Genomic DNA, 20,275 nt, shown 5'->3' with positions numbered 1-20,275 from the left:
TCCCCTGAACACTGCAGGAGGAGTTCACATGCAGGTGTTCTTCTGGCGTCGCGTGTGAAATGTCTACATGTCTACATCAGGTACAGAAATGTCTACATCAGGTACAGTCAGTGGCATGTTTCAGCATGTCAGATGAATATAATTTCATGGGTTTTATTTTTTTCAAACGCCAAATAATCAAAATGCTCACGTTTACAAGCCAGCGTCATTATAGTAGTCTATTGGTTAGCGTTTTACAGAATCTATATGATACTTCAGTTCAATGTTTTAGTGGTCGGTAATCACCGTAACAAGCAGGACAGCATCGGTCGGGCACGCCTCCTTCAGCTCACGCTGACGAGCAAACGCTGGTCACATGTTGATCCTCGTCCTGTCTTTAATCACATCACTTTTTCGTTTCCTCTTATTGCTTTCCTCCAACAAAACCTTTTCTTTCTTATTTGTCTCTCCTGCTTCGGACATGACTATATTATCCGACGAACAAAGTTGGGCTCGCACGTCTGAATGTAAGGAAGTGTGTGTGTTGGTGGAAGTGACGTATATGCCGTAAAGCAGTCGAATTTTGTAGTTCTTTTTGTTCTCGGGTTACTACCCGAAACCTGAAGTTTAAAAGTACGATTAAAAACGATACAGACCCCATCAGGCTATGGCAGACGTGTCATTCAACCTATTGTCAGTCGATGTATCATCACAAGAGTCTTGAAAATATATTATGAAGGTTGAAAAGTTACCTAGTGCTGCTTTAAATGAGTTTAAGTTAGTCGTATGCTAGTACGTCAGATGGAGCGTCACTGACTGGCTTAAACCATGATGGCATAATGTGCATTTATACTATAATAAAATAATGCACTGACATAAAAAAAAGGAAATTTACTTTTGATTCTTAAGCACTTAACAAATACTTTTACTTTAGTAAAAATCAGTTTTTACAACTTTCACTTGTAAGAGAGTAATATTTGACCAGTAGTACTGTTACTCAAGTAATGAAGTTGTGTACTTTGTCCACCCCTGCAGTCATGCAACAAGCATATTTTGCATGTTAATATTTTTGCTCATTTGCACATATACAATAATATTAATATATAATATAGAGTTGTGTTGTGATGAGCTCTAGACAAACAGGCCTGTTTTTCACAGGTGCAACCATCTTGCTATATTTTTGCAGTTGAATGCTATAACTTTCAGTGTGCATGGAATACCCAGGTTTCATAAATTTTACGATATACATCCAGAGGAATAAATCTGACATTTATGGTTACAAACTGCATTCAATATAGCATTTTTCTAAATAATAGGCTTTTATAGCACACACACTTCAGTATGAAGTTAAAAAGTATGCACTCCACTCCAAACACAGCCAGAGTAAGTGACCGTTAATCTAAAAATGGCAAGATTGATCTCGGAGAAATGTCAAACATCTGCACTACAACTGATGCTGTGTGTATGTATTCTGGTTTTGTCCTGTATATAAAGGCCGATGTGGTGCTGACTAGCACCAATCAGGCATAACATAATGTCCTAATATTGTGGACTAAACCCCTGAAGGTGTGCTGTGGTATCTGGCACTAAGAATGTATTCTGACAGCTTTCTATCAGAACCAGCATTAACTTCTGGAGCAGTTTGAGCTACAGTAGCTCTTCTGTTTGATCGGACCACACGGGCCAGCCTTCGCTCCCCACGGTCATCAATGAGCCTTGGCCGCCCATGACCCTGTGGCCGGTTCTCCACTGGTCCTTCCTTGGAGCACTTTTGATAGATACTGACCACTGGAGACCGGGAACAGCCCACAAGAGCTGCAGTTTTGGAGATGCTCTGACCCAGTCATCTAGCCGTCACAATCTGGCCCTTGTCAAACTCACTCAAATCCTTACGCTTGCCCATTTCTCCTGCTTCACACACATCAACTCTGAGGACAAAATGTTCACTTGCTGCCTAATATATCCCACCCACTAATAGGAGCCGTGATGAAGAGATCATCAGTGCTATTCACGTCACCTGTGTCATAATCAGTGTATATTATTCATCGTAAAATAAAAATAAATTTAGTTATTGTAGAATTAGCTACAATAAGGTAAAATAAAAGTGCCTACTCTGTCTTTCGCGATCAAAATGATTGATTACATTTCTATTTGGTGACTTTGTTGTAATATAAAACATCCGCTCTGTGGGCGTGTCTGTGAACATTCGCGAACTCTGTAAATGTTTGGTGTTTTTAGACGCTCCCTAAGGATGTTCCCATATACGGGGACGTTGTTTGAGAGACCGTCTATAAATTGCGCTGCTGTTACCGGAGCGCGCACTCGCACTCTGTCAAACGCAGAGACCGACACCGACTCGCTCTCAGGTAGGTAATAACGGAAAACCGCACGTATTTCACCGGAACGGTGTGTGTTTTATGTGAGTTTTGCTTATACTTTGTTTCGCGGTATTAAACGGGCGTGTTAATCGCGGGATCTGCTTAAGTGCGTTGAAGTTTGTTCTGCGTCTGCTTCCTGACTAGAGCAGCTGACCTGAGATCAGCTCTAGAGACCGAACTCTCGTTTGTGGGCTGTAGGTACATAACGCGATTTCTGATCCGGGATCAGTAGCGTTTTTAATATTAAACAACACCGCCAGAGAGCTGGATGAGTGAATAAGTTTGCTGTTAGGATATATATTGTGCTCTGTGGAGACCAAGTTTGTCAAACCGGAGCAGATTTAAGCCCCAACGAACATTCTGAGGTAACGTTAAATCAAATGACCTTCACGCTTCCGGTGGCGTTTTGGGTGAGAAGCGTTACGTTTGAAGTCATGAAACGCGTTTTACATGGACGATTTAACATCACGACCAACAAACGACAATACATGATACAATATTTGATTCGCTTAAAAATAAAACAATAAACTCGGGGTAAAGTCCGCTCGGACTCCCTGGTTATTGCGTCATAAGTGAGTTATTTAATAACCGATTGTGTGCACGTGCCTATTAGACCGTTGGATTTGTTTGATCACGTGCCACACGTTCGTGGGCAGCTCCGCGCGCTCGATAAAATGCAGTGCTGTGATTGGTGATTAAATGTCAGAGATTTTCATAGAAATTATCATTTTTTTGATTGGAACCGACACCTGGTTTACAAATTGAAACATTTCATTCACAATCTCTGAATGATAAAATCAGGTCAAAAACTAAAAAAGTTAACCCATAAGACCCATTATCTGTCCATCGATTGTCTGCTGTGTAATAGAATAAAGTAATTGGGACTTTTTACCTCTGATTCTGACTTATTATATATTTTTATTATACGCATATGTGTTTAGTTACAGTTCTGAGGAAAAAATTGCGAGTTGTCTTGAATTAAGTCACAATTTATATGGGAGATGCGCGCTTTCATAGTTCATCTGCGGCTGTCAGTCACAGAAATATTACACTTGCATTGTTTACATTTATCTTTTTAACACAAAGCTGCAAAAAATATGCATAGAGTTGTAGATTAATTTAATTTATTTCAATCAAATCAGCCTAATGTCTTCTATAGTGTGTGTGTGGGTCTTACAGTCAAATACAGTGTCATTGCTCCAATGCAAAGGCCAGAGTGTTGTGTACAAAGGTCAGGGTTCGTTGGGGCTTTGTAAAGGTCATATAGAGTCAAAGTATGACAAAGATTTGACACACACACACACACACACATTCTCCTGAGGTCTTTTCTGTCTTCTGCTGTAGCCGCTCTATTAATAGCAGCGAAACCTCAGACTATATCAGACAGCTGATGTGTGTGTGTGTGTACAGTAAAGGTTTGTGCATGTCTTTAAACTCGTTTGACCGATTTAGTTTTTGTTTTACTTGCAAATGCTTTTCTGAATAAATGATGGATATGCAATCTGAAAAAATAAGCACCGAAAATGTTACATGCACACACGCACAACTGGGAGTTATTGCAAGTATTACTGCAAAAATTATACTAAAAGGGATACTTCACCGCTTTTCATATTAAACTGTTAGTCCCTTAACTAAGCCGAGTTGACACACACCTCTCTCGTCTCAGTGTGTGTGCTCTTAATCTCTCTGACGCGCGGTGACGATCTGATAGCATTTACTGCGCCGAGTCGAAGTATTCTCAGAAGTGCTATTCCGCTCATTATAGTTCTCCTTTTTAATCCGCTTAGAAAAGCTCCACATTTTATTTTGTCATCATACTTGATCGTTCAGCTATTGGTGTAACTGTATTTAAATAGGGAAACCGTGGAGGTGTTTGGTGGCTTCTAACTTGATCTCTATTTGGCACCATAGTGAATGAACTGGGCTTAGTGGGCTAAGCTAAATGCTATCAGATCGTCACCGCACGTCAGAGATTAAGCGCACACACACTGAGACGAGAGAGGTGTGTGTCAACTCGTTTTAGTTAAGGGACTAACAATTTAATATGAAAGAGGTGAAGTATCCCTTTAAGTGATTTAAAATGTGTGGCAAACTTTACAAATAATAGTTGGATTAAATATCGAAAGTACATGTTCTAAACATTAAATATAGCATTTCCTGTTCGTTTAGTCGCGCAATGATTTTGACCTGAGATCACGTAGTGTTGTTTTTCAAAGTTTAGTTTAGTTTATTTATTTATTTAACAGGGACCATACACAACACATGTTGTGCCAGAGTTAGCTAAGCTAGCTAATTAAAGGGATAATTCACCCAAAAATGCTAATTCTGTCATTCACTCGCCCTCATGTTGATCCAGACCTGTAGGAGTTTCTTTCTCCCGCTGAACACAAAAGATGATATTTGGAAGAATGTTTGTAACTAAACAGATGGAGCAAATATTGACTACTATAGTAGGGAAAAATACTATGGTAGTGAATAGTTGCTCCATCCGTTTTGTTACAAACATTCTTCCAAATATCATCTTTTGTGTTCAGTAGGGATGGCTGATGCGAACCTGACGTTTCGACACTGTGTCGAGATCCCGAAGCGCAGATGTTTCGAAACGCTGCTCCGAGCTGTGATTCGACACACCCATGTCACGTGACTGCCGCTAAACGAAGCACCGAAGTTTCATCAGGTGCGCCTTTCGAAACTGCTTTGATTAAAAGGGGCGGGAACAAACCACACAGTCACACATCTGAATGAACCTCATTCCCCACAGTTTAAAAGTTAATCCATCTTCACCTCATGGGTTTTGAGAAGATACATTTTGTGATATAAGTGAGATTTGTAGTGCACGTTGGTTAGTTATATTTAGGCTAGATTTAAATGAGATATATTGACTGATAGGTATAGACAGCGACAGATAGTTAGGATAGATAAAGGCTAGTGACACATTCATATAGGCTACGTTAGACTTATAGATATATAATATAGAATACATAGATATGGAAGATATTCTTAAGTGATATATATAGATAGTCTAGATATGGAGGACATAGACACTACATCTGGTGTGGGAGCGTTTCCATTTGGAAACACCACATAAAGTGAGATGTGTGTAGTGTGTATTTTATTGGCCCTGAATGCATGATCCATTAACGTAATTTTCAGTAATTTTCCCTCATTTGTATGTACTTGCAAAAAAAAAAAATTGTGCATGCCAGCAACAAGTGTCCCGTCTTGTGAGAATTTTTTCAAAGGCTGGAATATAAATACACACACACACAAGTTGACTAAACCCTTCACCAGCAGAGCAATTCATATTTTTGAATAAAAATGTTATGTAACAACTGACACATTTTATTTTTTTAATAATCTTAATTTTTCATGACAAAAAACAAAAAAACTAACGTTATTTACAATGAGGAGGCTACAGGTTACAAAGCCAAGTAGTTGTCAGACAGATGTTAAAAACGTGTTTTTTGTTTTGTTTTGCTAGTAGTAGATCACTGTCAAGGTTATTTCAGATAAATACACGCAAGTGTCCACTAGATGGCGTCATAGAGACGGGTGTCGGGTGTTGTTTCGAAGCTTCGGCACATTTGCTTCAACTGTTTCAGTGCTTCACGAAGCCTCGGTCTGCCCATCACTAGTGTTCAGCGGGAGAAAAACTCCTACAGGTCTGGATCAACATGAGGGCGAGTGAATGACAGAATTAGCATTTTTGGGTGAACTATCCCTTTAAGTGCACTTCATTTTCTGCAGTCGTGTCCGCGCTGCTTTGAAGGGTTAATAATGTTTAATCCTGGTTTGTGTGTTTGCTCTTTTCGCCTCTCTTCCTTCCCCTCTCTCTCTCTCTTTTTCTTTCTTTCTTTCTTTCTTTCTCTCTCAGGATGTCCATCAGTAAGATCCACGCTCGTGAAATCCTCGACTCCAGAGGCAATCCCACTGTTGAAGTCGATCTTTACACCACTAAAGGTTAAACTGTTACTGTACTATCATTGAGATATTATGGTTTCATTATATTTCTTTTTTCATTTTGTTTTGTCACTTTTAATAGTTGTCTTTGCGATATCTTTATTTTAGTACATAAAGTTAAACTAACTTGAGAAAATTATTTCAGTTAATGTTGGTTTTGTTTCAAGTAACGATGTCTTTTGCATTTTAGTGTGCACCAACACACACACACACACACACACACACTTATGCATTCACTCGCACCAACACACACACACACACTTATGCATTCACTCGCACCAACACACACACACACACACACACTTATGCATTCACTCGCACCAACACACACACACACACTTATGCATTCACTCGCACCAACACACACACACACACTTATGCATTCACTCGCACCAACACACACACACACACTTATGCATTCACTCGCACCAACACACACACACACACACTTATGCATTCACTCGCACCGACACACACACACACACTTATGCATTCACTCGCACCAACACACACACTTATGCATTCACTCGCACCAACACACACACACACACACACTTATGCATTCACTCGCACCGACACATACACTTATGCGCACCGACACAAACACACACTTATGCATTCACTCGCACAGACGCACACACTTATGCGCACCAACACACACACACACTTATGCATTCACTCGCACCGACACACACACACACACTTATGCATTCACTCGCACCGACACACACACACACACACTTATGCATTCACTCGCACAGACGCACACACTTATGCGCACCAACACACACACACACTTATGCATTCACTCGCACCGACACACACACACACACACACTAATGCATTCACTCGCACCGACACACACACACACACACACACTAATGCATTCACTCGCACCGACACACACACACACACACACTTATGCATTCACTCGCACCGACACACACACACACACACACACACACTTATGCATTCACTCGCACAGACGCACACACTTATGCGCACCAACACACACACACACTTATGCATTCACTCGCACCGACACACACACACACACACACACACACACTTATGCATTCACTCGCACAGACGCACACACTTATGCGCACCAACACACACACACACTTATGCATTCACTCGCACCGACACACACACACACACACACACACACACACACACACACACACACACACACACACTTATGCATTCACTCGCACCGACACACACACACACTTATGCATTCACTCGCACAGACGCACACACTTATGCGCACCAACACACACACACACTTATGCATTCACTCGCACCGACACACACACACACACACACACTTATGCATTCACTCGCACCGACACACACACACACTTATGCATTCACTCGCACCGACACACACACACACACACACACTTATGCATTCACTCGCACCGACACACACACACACACACACACACACACACACTTATGCATTCACTCGCACCGACACACACACACACACACACACTTATGCATTCACTCGCACCGACACACACACACACACACTTATGCATTCACTTGCACCGACACACACACACACACACTTATGCATTCACTCGCACCGGCACATACACTTATGCGCACCGACACAAACACACACTTATGCATTCACTCGCACAGACGCACACACTTATGCGCACCAACACACACACACACCCTTATGCATTCACTCGCACAGACGCACACACACACACACACCCTTATGTATTCACTCGCACAGACGCACACACACGCACTTATGCATTCACTCGCACAGACGAACACATGTTTTCAGGGTCGTGTAAACACACCTATAGTTAAATATAATCCTGCAGTGACTGAATGAATCTGGCAAAGCCCTAGCAACAACAGAACACCTTAGCAACCACCGAGCAGCCTTTTCTGAATAGACGGGCAGGTCGCTCGGTCGACACTTAGAGCTTTTTCGCTTCTCTTCTCGAGGAAATGTTCCCATTTGTAATTTGATGTGCATTTTTGGCGGTTTCAGGTCGTTTCCGGGCGGCTGTTCCCAGCGGAGCGTCCACTGGAGTTCATGAGGCTCTGGAGCTCCGAGATGGAGACAAAACACGCTACCTGGGCAAAGGTACACACTCGCTCGCACTTGTTTTTGTGAAATGTGGGGACATTCCACAGGCGTAATGGTTTTTATACTGTACAAATCGTATTTTATATCCCCTTACGCTGCCCCTACCCTTAAACCTACCCATCACACACACACACACACACACTGCCGCTAAACCTACCCATCACACACACACACACACACACACACACACACACACATACAGCCCCTAAACCTGCCCATCACAGGAAACATTCTGCATTTTTACTTTCTCATAAAAACTCCTCCTGTATGATTTATAAGCCTTTTGAAAATTGGGGACATGGGTAATGTCCTCATATTTCACCCTCTCCTGTAATACCTGTGTCATACCCATGGCATTATACACATTTGTGTCCTCATATGTCACAAAAACATGCACACACACACACCTCATTACACACAAAGACATCATCTGTGTGTGTGTGTGTGTTTAAGGTACCCAGAAGGCCGTGGACCACGTGAACAAGGAGATCGCTCCCAAACTGATTGAGAAGGTGAGATTATGGGTTCAGTCTCTCGTGGACCTGAGGGTTTTGGCTTCATATTTCTATAAATAAACATTTTATCTTATTGTGGATTAAAAACCTGAGAACTTAAACTTCATATTTAATGTACATTTGTATTTAAAATGTGGAAAATGTGATATATGATATTTATTTGAGCCCATCATAAATATTATGATGGGTAACCTCTGCCATCTACTGGCCATCATATTCATGACCTGATTTACCGGACACGTCAAATGTTATTGTTTTAGTGCTTGACCAAGTTAAGAAATGTACGTTTACAGTAATGATCTGAAATCCCCACAAATGTGAATTATTATTTTTTACTATGACTTCAGGTAAAATTGATTTTTATATAAAATATTTCTATACCAAAGCTACACACTGACTGTTCCCCGTGTGTCTAACAGAAGTTCAGCGTCGTTGAGCAGGAGAAAATCGACAAGTTCATGCTGGAGCTCGATGGAACCGAGAACAAATGTACGTACACACACACACACACACTCTGACACGCTTTTGCACATAGGCACATACATTTATTCTTACACACACACACGTATGCACACGCACCAATTTGGAAACGCATTTATACTCGCGCACACGCACATTTATACACACACAAACTCCGACAGACAAACTCATTTATACACTCAGACACATTTATGCTCACACACACACTCTGACAGACACACACTTATACACACTCGGACAGACACACATTTACACACTCAGACACACACTTATACACACTCGGACAGACACACATTTACACACTCAGACAGACACACACTTATACACACTCGGACAGACACGCACTCGGACAGACACACATTTACACACACTCAGTCAGACACACATTTATTTTCTCTCTCTCTCTCTCATCATTACAGTCCTCACACTCTCTCTCACACACACACACACACACACACACACACACACACACACACACACACACGTCATTACTGTCCTCTCACACGCTCTCACACACACACACGTCATTACTGTCCTCTCACACACTCACACGTCATTACTGTCCTCTCACACACTCACACACACACGTCATTACTGTCCTCACACACACTCACACACACACACACACACACACACACACACACACACACACACACACACACACACACACACACACGCGCGTCATTACTGTCCTCTCACACGCGTCATTACTGTCCTCTCTCACTCTCTCTCACACACACACACACACACACACACACACACACACACGCGTCATTACTGTCCTCTCACACGCGTCATTACTGTCCTCTCTCACTCTCTCTCACACACACACACACACGCGTCATTACTGTCCTCTCACACACGTCATTACTGTCCTCTCTCACTCTCTCTCACACACACACACACACACACACACACACACGCGTCATTACTGTCCTCTCTCACACGTCATTTTTTTTTTTTTTCACCCATCACATCAACATCACCCAAGATGGCAGCATGTCCACCACTGTCTACATTCCTGTCTCTGTCTGTGTGATTGTCATTAATGTTATTGTCCCTTGACGGTGCTGTCTCTGAAATATTGGACTTGCTTCGAGAACTAGTCCATCACACATCGAACTTGGATTTAATTGAAGTGAAACTCTCCTGACGTTTCGGATGACCCGGACAGCTCTGTTAGTGCGGAATTTGGATCCTGCTCAACGGAGCCAAATCGCCAACACGGCATTGAATCTTAAGTGTCCAAACTTCTCATGAGAAAGGGAAGTGCTTTTTTCTTGTCTTTGTGTCTTGTTTCTCTTCGTTTTAAAATCCGGCGGGTCCTGATTTTTGGTCACTTCTTTCACAGCATTGCTTCATTGGGCTTGGTTTCCTGTTTATATGTGACGTGATGTAACGTCATCTGTCTTAGGAGTTTCGGAAAATCTGGACTGGATTACTAGCGCATCGGCTAGAAACGGAACGTGCAATGGCGCTGCCCTTTTTTGTAATGTGTTTACTAACCTTGAGTGGAATGTATGGAAGCCCGCACCGGACCAACTACTCCCGTGCAGGTCTTTTAAATACAGTCTCAATACGCTGGGGGACGTGCACATCTGTTTGTGCGTCAGACATTAAATCAATGCACCTGCCTCTGTTCTTCTCCTCTGACACTGTGGACTTGGCCCGTCTGATCAGTGTTATGGTTTTACAAGACAATTTTACTATTTCTGAAAGCTGCCTTCGTAGCTTTGTACTAAAAATAATTTCAAAGAATGAATCCTCTATTCAATCATTTAAATCACTTAAGCTGAGGTGTTTAATCGTTCTGTTGCTGTTGATTTCAGGAAATGTGCAACCCAATCCAGGCCCAGACTCTGCTATATGTTTCAATACCCCTGTTGATTTTAAATCCAGGGTTGGCCTTGGTTTTATTCACTTGAACGTTCGAAGTTTGATTGCAAAGATAGATATGATTCGTATTTGGGCACACTCTACTGAAGCTGATGTAATTGTTTTATCAGAAACTTGGCTAAGCAAATCTGTTTTGAATGAGGATATCAGTATTAATGGTTACCATGTATATAGAACTGATCGTCCAAGGAGGGGTGGGGGTGTTGCAGTATATATTAAAAATAAGTTTCGTGTAAATATGCTTCTCTCTAAATCAGTGAGTAAGCAATTCGAATTTTTAGCTCTTGATCTTGAGGTCTCCAGTAATCTCCACATTACTGTAGTTGGTTGCTATAGGACACCATCAGCCGTCAGGGATGCTTTGCCTTCTTTAATGCAGCTTTTATCAGGACTAAATCAGAACGAAATAGTAGTTATTGGAGATCTAAATTGGAACTGGTTACATCCAGTATCTGATGATTTTAAAGCTTACTGTAACTCGCTAAATCTCTTTCAGCTCGTTGACAGTCCCACTAGACCGAACCTGAAATGTCCAGATAAATCATCTTTAATTGATCTTATCCTAACCAACGTTCCTCACAAATACTCTGCAGCTTCTGTTTTTGCAAACGACATTAGTGACCACTGTGTTGTTGCCACGGTCAGAAACACAAAAATTCCCAAAAATAAACCACGTGTCATTATTAAGCGCGACATAAAACATTTTTCAATACAAGGGTTTTTATATGACCTGTTTTATTTTGATTGGGATAAAATTTATCTTATTGCAGATGTTGATAATGCTTGGAAATTTTTTCATGATGGTTTTAAAGAAATTGTTGACAATCATGCTCCACTCAGGAAATTTAGAGTAAAAGGCCGAAACAATGCATGGTTCACTGTAGATTTAGCCAACTCTCTTCATGAGCGTGATAAGGCCTGGGCAAAAGCCAGGAAAACAAGCTTGGACTCTGATTGGCTGCTCTTCAGGAGACTGCGCAATTTATGCACCGTGGCTATCAGAAAGGCCAAAGCTGACCACTTTCTTATAGATACTTCGAATAATTTAAATAACCCCTTAAAATTCTGGAAGACGATCAAATCCTTAGCTGGAAACAAAACAGGCATTGAGCTGCCACCATGTATTATTAAGGACTCACATAAATTATCCGATAAGGCTGAGATGCTTGGCTGTTTCAATGAGCATTTCATTGCCTCTGGTTCATTATTTGATTCACTCAACATTTCACATCAGAATCATCCTAAAGGAAATTCTCATGGTCATTCTGGAGTCAGTCATTCTTTTAGTTTTAAGCCATTTTCAGTTTCGGAAGTACATAGAGCACTCACACTTTTAGACATTAGAAAATCGCCTGGTCCTGATAACTTGGAGCCTTATTTTCTACAGTTAGCATCTGATTTTATTGCACCGCCTTTGACTTATCTTTTTAATCTTTCTCTGGACACGAATGAAATTCCACTTATATGGAAATCTGCATTTGTACTTCCTCTGTTAAAAGGAGGCAATCCGACTGATTTAAATAACTACAGACCCATCTCGAAACTGTCTGTTCTGGCCAAGGTTATGGAAACTCTGGTAAACGAACAATTGAAAGAGTTTCTAACTATTAACAATATTCTGTCTAATTTTCAATCAGGTTTTCGTCAAAAACACAGCACAACTACAGCAGCCCTAAAAGTAGTAAATGATTTTATTGACTGTTTAGATAAAAAACAACATTGTGCAGCTCTTTTCATTGACCTATCGAAGGCTTTTGATACTGTGGATCATGCAATATTAAAACAAAGACTCCTCAGTGTCGGGTTGTCAGGAAAAACTGTTTGCTGGTTTGAAAACTATCTATCTGGTAGATCCCAGTGTGTACAGGTAGATGGTTTAACCTCCAGCCCTCTTAGTATAACCAAGGGTGTGCCCCAGGGGTCAGTGCTGGGACCACTTTTATTTATTTTATATATCAACAATCTGGATCAAAATGTCTCCAACGCAAATTTTCATTTCTATGCCGATGATACTGTGATATACTGCTCTGCATCAACTCCAAACCAAGCTCTTTGTCGCCTTCAACTTGCTTTTGATACTGTACAACGTACCTTATTCGATTTAAAGCTTGTTTTGAATAACGACAAAACAAAACTTATGTTGTTCTCAAATGCAAAATCAAAGTCACAGAACCTTTTACCCATCACTACTTCTCAGGGCTCCGAGATTGAGTCTGTCTCTAAATTCAAGTATCTTGGTATCCTAATTGATGATTCACTCTCTTTTAAACCTCATATTCAACAGTTGGTAAAAAAACTAAAGCTGAAATTGGGTTTTTATTTTAGAAACAAGTCATGTTTTTCCTTTGAGTCAAAAAGGAGGCTTGTTGCTGCCACTTTCTTGTCAGTGCTGGACTATGGCGATGTTCTATACATGAATGCTTCCATCACAAGCTTGAAACTGTTGGATTCTGTTTATCATGGAGCTCTTAGGTTTATCACAAACTTTAGAGCACTTACTCATCACTGTTCTTTGTATGATCGGGTTGGTTGGTCTGCATTGTCCACCCGTAGACTTAATCATTGGTACATTTTTATCTACAAGGCAATTCTTGGTCTGCTTCCCCCATACCTCCAATCTTACATCAAAAAGAAAGGTACAGGAAGATATTGTCTTCGTTCTGAGGACTTATTTTTATTATCTGTCCCTCAAGTCCGGACAGAATTGGGAAAAGGGGCTTTTAAGTATGCGGCACCCTGCACTTGGAATCAGCTGCAAAATGTGCTGAATCTTAAGGAGCCGGTTTCATTGGTTACTTTTAAATTACTTTTAAAAAACATGGAAGCTACACATACTGGCTGTAGATGTTATGATTGACCCAATTATGACGGAAGATCATTGCCGTTGTTTATCGTTTGCGATAATATGTGAAATTCTGATTTCTTATGACTTTATAATTATTTATTACTTGTACAAATTGTTATATGTTGATGTCATATGTTATATGTTTTTATGTCTGAAACCTTGTTAAATGTGCTGCTGCCTCTCTTGGCCAGGACACTCTCGGAAAAGAGATTTTTAATCTCAATGAGTCTTTTCTGGTTAAATAAAGGTATAATAATTACTGTCCTCTCTCACTCTCTCTCACACACACACACACACACACACACACACGCGTCATTACTGTCCTCTCTCACACGTCATTACTGTCCTCTCACACACGTCATTACTGTCCTCTCTCACTCTCTCTCTCTCACACACACACACACGCGTCATTACTGTCCTCTCTCACACGTCATTACTGTCCTCTCTCACTCTCTCTCACACACACAAACTCACTCACTCACTCTTGTCATTACTGTCCTCTCACACACTCTCACACACACACACACACACGTCATTACTGTCCTCTCTCACTCTCTCTCTCACACACACACTCACTCTTGTCATTACTGTCCTCTCACACTCTCTCTCACACACACACACACACACACACACACACACACGTCATTACTGTCCTCTCTCTCTCTCTCTCTCTCTCTCTCTCTCTCTCTCACACACACACACTCACTCTTGTCATTACTGTCCTCTCACACTCTCACACACACACACACACACGTCATTACTGTCCTCTCTCACACTCTCTCTCACACACACACACACTCACTCTTGTCATTACTGTCCTCTCACACACTCTCACACACACACACACACACACGTCATTACTGTCCTCTCACTCTCTCTCTCACACACACACACACGCACACACACACGTCATTACTGTCCTCTCACACTCTCTCACTCTCACTCACACACACACTCACTCACACACACGACATTACTGTCCTCTCTCTCTCTCTCACACACACACACACACACACACACACACACACACTCACACTTGTCATTACTGTCCTCTCACACTCTCTCTCTCTCTCTCTCTCTCAATTCAATTTTCAGTTCAAGATTGCTTTATTGGCATGAATGTAAAAATACAATATTGCCAAAGAGAATAACATAAATAATAATAATTGATGGTAATAATAAAGAAAATATTACAATACAGTATAACATACTCACTCACTCACTCACTCACTCACTCACTTGTCATTACGGTTCTCTCGCGCAGCTAAGTTCGGTGCTAATGCGATCCTGGGTGTGAGTCTGGCGGTGTGTAAGGCCGGCGCCGCAGAGAAGGGAGTCCCGCTGTACCGACACATCGCTGACCTCGCCGGAAATAAAGACGTCATCCTGCCCGTACCTGTACGTGTGCTGCTCATCCCTCTCTCTCCCGCTCACCCCCCCCCCCCCCCCCCCATCCCTCTCTCCTCCCTTCATCCCTCTCTCCTCTCATTTCAGGCGTTCAACGTCATCAACGGAGGCTCTCACGCCGGCAACAAACTGGCCATGCAGGAGTTCATGATCCTGCCGGTGGGCGCCAAAACCTTCCACGAGGCCATGAGGATCGGCGCGGAGGTTTACCACAACCTGAAGAACGTCATCAAAGCCAAATACGGCAAAGACGCCACTAATGTGGGGGACGAGGGCGGCTTCGCTCCCAACATCCTGGAGAACAACGAGGGTAGGAGAGGTCACGGTTAGCTCCTCACACTGCACGGTTTAGACGTCCTCTAATGTGTGTGTGTGTGTGTGTGTAGCTCTTGAGCTGTTGAAGTCTGCCATCGAGAAGGCCGGCTATCCGGATAAGATCATCATCGGCATGGATGTCGCAGCCTCAGAGTTCTTCAGGAGCGGGAAATATGATCTGGACTTCAAATCACCTGACGACCCGAAGCGCCACATCTCTGGAGAGCAGCTGGGAGATCTGTACAAGAGCTTCATCAAGAACTACCCAGGTAAACACACACACACACACACACATGCACTGCCCCTAAACCTACCCATCACAGGAAACATTCTGCATTTTTACTTTCTCATAAAAACTCCTCCTGTGTGATTTATAAGCCTTTTGAAAAGTGGGGACATGGGTAATGTCCTCATATTTCGACCTCTCCTGTAATACCTGTGTCATTATACACCTTTATGTCTTCATATGTCACAAACACAAGCACACACGTTTTCTCTTTCCCTCACACACGCTCACTCACGTCCACAAAAGTATAAAAGTATATATATATGCCTCTCATACTCTCGCATCCTCACAAGTATAGTCCCACGCGCGCTCGTTTTCTTTCACACACTCCCTCACGTCCCCAAAAGTATAGACGTGCGGGTGCACACACTCTCACATCCCCACAAGTATAGTGTCTCGCACATTCGCATATGTCCCCACAAGTATAGACACACACATTCTCTAACATACTTGCCCACATCCCCACAAGTATAGTGTCACACACTGCCTCACATATTTGCATACGTCCCCACAAGTATAGTCTCACACACTGCCTCACATTCACACGTCCCCACAAGTATAGTCTCACACACTCCATCACATACTCGCACTCCTTCTCTCTTTCTAAACCACTTATGTGTCTCTGGTCTGGGGGTTTTTCTGCAGTCCAGTCTATTGAGGATCCATTCGACCAGGATGACTGGGAGAACTGGACCAAGTTTACCGGATCCGTGGACATCCAGGTGGTGGGAGACGATCTGACCGTGACGAACCCCAAACGCATCCAGCAGGCGTGCGAGAAGAAGGCCTGCAACTGCCTCCTGCTGAAAGTCAACCAGATCGGCTCTGTCACCGAGTCCATCCAGGCGTGAGTATAGAGCAATGCCTCCTCGCAGAGCTGCACCACAGGGCCCATTAGAGCCTCCTCACAGAGCTGCACTATAGGGCCTTTTCGTAAAGCTGCGCCACCGGGCCCATTAGGGCCTCACCGCAGAGCTGCACCATAGGGCCCATTAGGGCCTCACCGCAGAGTTGCACCATAGGGCTCATTAGGGCCTCCTCGCAGAGCTACACCACAGGGCCCAGTAGGGTCTCCTTGCAGAGCTGCACGAGTGCGCCCTTAAATCAAATCCCCTTTATTTTATACAATACAGACTGTTTCAAAGTAGCTTCAGGTAGGGCTGGGCGATATGGCCAAAATTTCATATCCCGATATAGCTCATTTGATATCCCGATAACGATATACATAACGATATAGCAATTTTTCTGTTAATTCAGTTTATGAATAGTCTATACAAAATTGCAATGTGGAAATGCAGTTTGAAATGATATACAAAACAAATAAAGGTAGTATGGACTACATTTTTATTTTATTTAGAACCTTTTTTTCAAGCAAGACTGTTGGTAAAGTTAACACCTGCCTAGGGATGTTAACCGATGACCGTTTGACCGATGGTTGACCGTATCAACCTTAACCGATCAAAGTCGTCGGTTAAAATAAAATAAAAAAGAGATCTCTAAATTAGGCTATTACAGACAGTGGACTAAACGCTACTACAGTTTGCCGTCTCATTCCAAAATCTTTTTGTGTGAAGTGAACATATCCCTCGCACTCAATTTTTCATAACTCGCCTGTTTGTACTTAATAAACCAATAAAAACATTTGCCGCGAGGTCACAGCGTTTGGGTTTGCGCGCTCACAAGGTTTGCCAAAAGTAAACACTCGAGGTTAGAGCCGGGGCAGACGACAGTATGAAGCGTGCATTCCGCATAAGATGGCCTTACATTTGGAAATATATTACATCTACATTTCAGCGGTAACACATAAGGTGTTGATCATCATCTTTATTATTGTTAGCTCTAACTCGAACTAAAGCGGCGTCTCTTCGGAGCGGTCATTTTCTTAAATGAGCTGTGGCAATGTTTCAAATGAGCTTCTAACGCTGGAAAAATGCCTTTATTTTCAACGCGATCACCTTGACCAAACCATTTCGAAACTAAGGAGCCATTGTCCTCTGATTACAAACAAGCTCCTCTGCGGCGCGTTTGCGGGACTCGTGTTTCGCGCTGTGGGGGATTTAAAAAAAGTGACGTGAGTGGAAGGGAGGCGGCAGCGTGTGTGTGTGTGAGAGAGAGCGAGAGGGAGCGCGGCTCGCGGCTGTTATTTCAAATAGCGCAGCATATTTTTAACTAATCGGTTAACCGGTTTCAACCGGCTAATGAGGCTCGGTGGTCGGTCAAGAAAATGTTTAGTTTTCGCCATCCCTACACCTGCCATTAAAATATTTCAATATATGGCTTTATGGTGTGCCCCGCGTAAAAGCCCGTTGCAGCGTCTGTGTCTGAAGTGTGTTTTGGTCTGGCATAATTACTCTGAGAATTACCCTGGTCTGAACCGCGTCTACTACCGTCTTCCTCCATGTGTGTTTGTATTGCAGCGTGCATGGGCATGCCGTGGCGTGAGGTGCATCTTGACGTAAAATTCTGCCATAAACGCCTTATCGTGGCGTAAGCGATAGAGCCTAATATAAAACGATAGACATTTTCTATCGTCCAGACGATATATTTCATCATATCGCCCAGCCCTAGCTTCAGGGTAATAAACTGGAAAATAACTCGTTTTATAATTGAATTTGGCAACATTTCACTTTCAGATTTAAAAGCAGCTATTCAGAAGATGCATGTAAAGTTTTATTCAAATTAATTTAGTTTAATAATGGTGTCAGTGCTGCAAAATTCATCAATTATGAAATTAATTTGATTCGGTTCAGTGTTTTTTTTCAGTGCCGATAAGATTCGGTTCCGTGTTGATTCAGTTCCGTGCTGATTTGATTCGGTTCAGTGCTGATTTTATTCGCTTCTGTGTTTCAGTTCCGTGCTGATTTGATTCGGTTCTGTGCTGATTTGATTTGGTTCGGTATTGATTCAGTTCTGTGTTAATTCAGTACCGTGCTGATTTGATTTGGTTCCATGTTGATTTGATTAGCCTCTGTGTTTGTTTCATGCTTATCTGATTCAGTTCCGTGCTGATTTGATTCGGTTCCATGTTGATCTAATTTGGTTCCGTTTTGATTCAGTTCCATGTTTATTCTGTTCAGCCTTGATTTATTTTGGTCCAGTGTTGGGCTGATTTGATTCAGTTCAGTATTGATTCGGTTCCATGCTGATTTGATTCAGTTCAGTATTGATTCGGTTCTGTGTTCAGTTCAGTGCTGATTTTATTAGCTTCCGTGTTGATTCAGTTCAGTAATTTGAATCTGTTCAACTTCGTCGGTGTTGCAAAATTCATCGATTTATGAAACCTTAAGTTCTGTTCAGTATTTACTCGGTTCAATAAACGCGTCAAATATTAAAAAAAGTTTGTTGTAAAGGCGTTCTAAAATTGTTGTTTATTCTGTTTAATAAATGTCGATGCCGAAAAGTTAAATTTATGAAAGGAATTCTATTTTGATTGTGCTGAGGGTTTTACGGAATTCAGTGTCTTAATTTGGTTCAATTCACTGCAAAATTCCTGAAATAAAGTGTGTGTTTGTGTGTGTAGTTGTAAACTGGCTCAGTCTAACGGTTGGGGTGTAATGGTGAGCCACCGCTCCGGTGAGACCGAGGACACTTTCATCGCTGACCTGGTGGTTGGGCTCTGCACAGGACAGGTAACACACACACACACACACACACACACAGCGAAATAATTCGTTGTTGAATGTTCTGCCACACTAACACTTCTCCTGTGATCAGATTAAGACCGGCGCCCCCTGCAGATCAGAGCGTTTGGCAAAGTACAACCAGCTGATGAGGTCAGTGATCACATGCGCTTCACCAATCAGGTTAAAGGACAATCTGTGTGTGCCAAACACTCATCTGTGTGTGTGTTCAACAGGATCGAGGAAGAGCTCGGCGACAAGGCCAAGTTTGCGGGCAAAGACTACCGCCACCCAAAAGTCTAAAGCGTCCACCATCACAAATGTACTTTTTTGGAAATGAGAAGTAAAGGAAAAAGAGTGAAAGAAATGGCGTGTCTGTGCATTCATTCACATGATGGCTCAGTGTTTGAGCTCCTGAAACACCGCCATTGTAGTCTTGAATTTCTTCCAGGAACAAAACATCACAATATTCCTC

The 20,275-nt window shown here is 42.2% G+C and overlaps 1 protein-coding gene across 1 annotated transcript; it reads left to right on the top strand.

Moving 5' to 3' along the window:
- The first annotated feature begins 2,274 nt into the window (after positions 1–2,274).
- On the top strand, positions 2,275–20,167 carry eno3 (enolase 3, (beta, muscle)). Its single transcript, XM_067445432.1, has 12 exons — positions 2,275–2,345; positions 6,232–6,317; positions 8,338–8,433; positions 8,890–8,948; positions 9,371–9,440; positions 15,437–15,570; positions 15,667–15,889; positions 15,966–16,163; positions 16,826–17,027; positions 19,701–19,809; positions 19,895–19,953; positions 20,037–20,167. The coding sequence occupies exons 2-12, from the start codon at positions 6,233–6,235 to the stop codon at positions 20,101–20,103; spliced, it is 1,302 nt and encodes a 433-aa protein (XP_067301533.1). The 5' UTR covers positions 2,275–2,345; position 6,232; the 3' UTR covers positions 20,104–20,167.
- The last annotated feature ends 108 nt before the right edge of the window (positions 20,168–20,275 follow it).

Source organism: Pseudorasbora parva, chromosome 6, assembly GCF_024679245.1.
Source record: "Pseudorasbora parva isolate DD20220531a chromosome 6, ASM2467924v1, whole genome shotgun sequence".
Classification (NCBI taxonomy): domain Eukaryota; kingdom Metazoa; phylum Chordata; class Actinopteri; order Cypriniformes; family Gobionidae; genus Pseudorasbora; species Pseudorasbora parva.
The sequence above is the reverse complement of the archived record's forward strand: the minus strand, read 5'-3'. Positions and strand labels throughout refer to the sequence as shown.

Excerpts from the sequence above, each read along its gene's own strand:
- eno3 (XM_067445432.1), top strand. The coding sequence starts at position 6,233 with ATGTCCATCAGTAAGATCCACGCTCGTGAAATCCTCGACTCCAGAGGC. Across the intron at positions 9,441-15,436 it reads CGATGGAACCGAGAACAAAT|CTAAGTTCGGTGCTAATGCG; the intron begins GTACGTACACAC and ends TCTCTCGCGCAG. Across the intron at positions 19,810-19,894 it reads TTGGGCTCTGCACAGGACAG|ATTAAGACCGGCGCCCCCTG; the intron begins GTAACACACACA and ends TCCTGTGATCAG.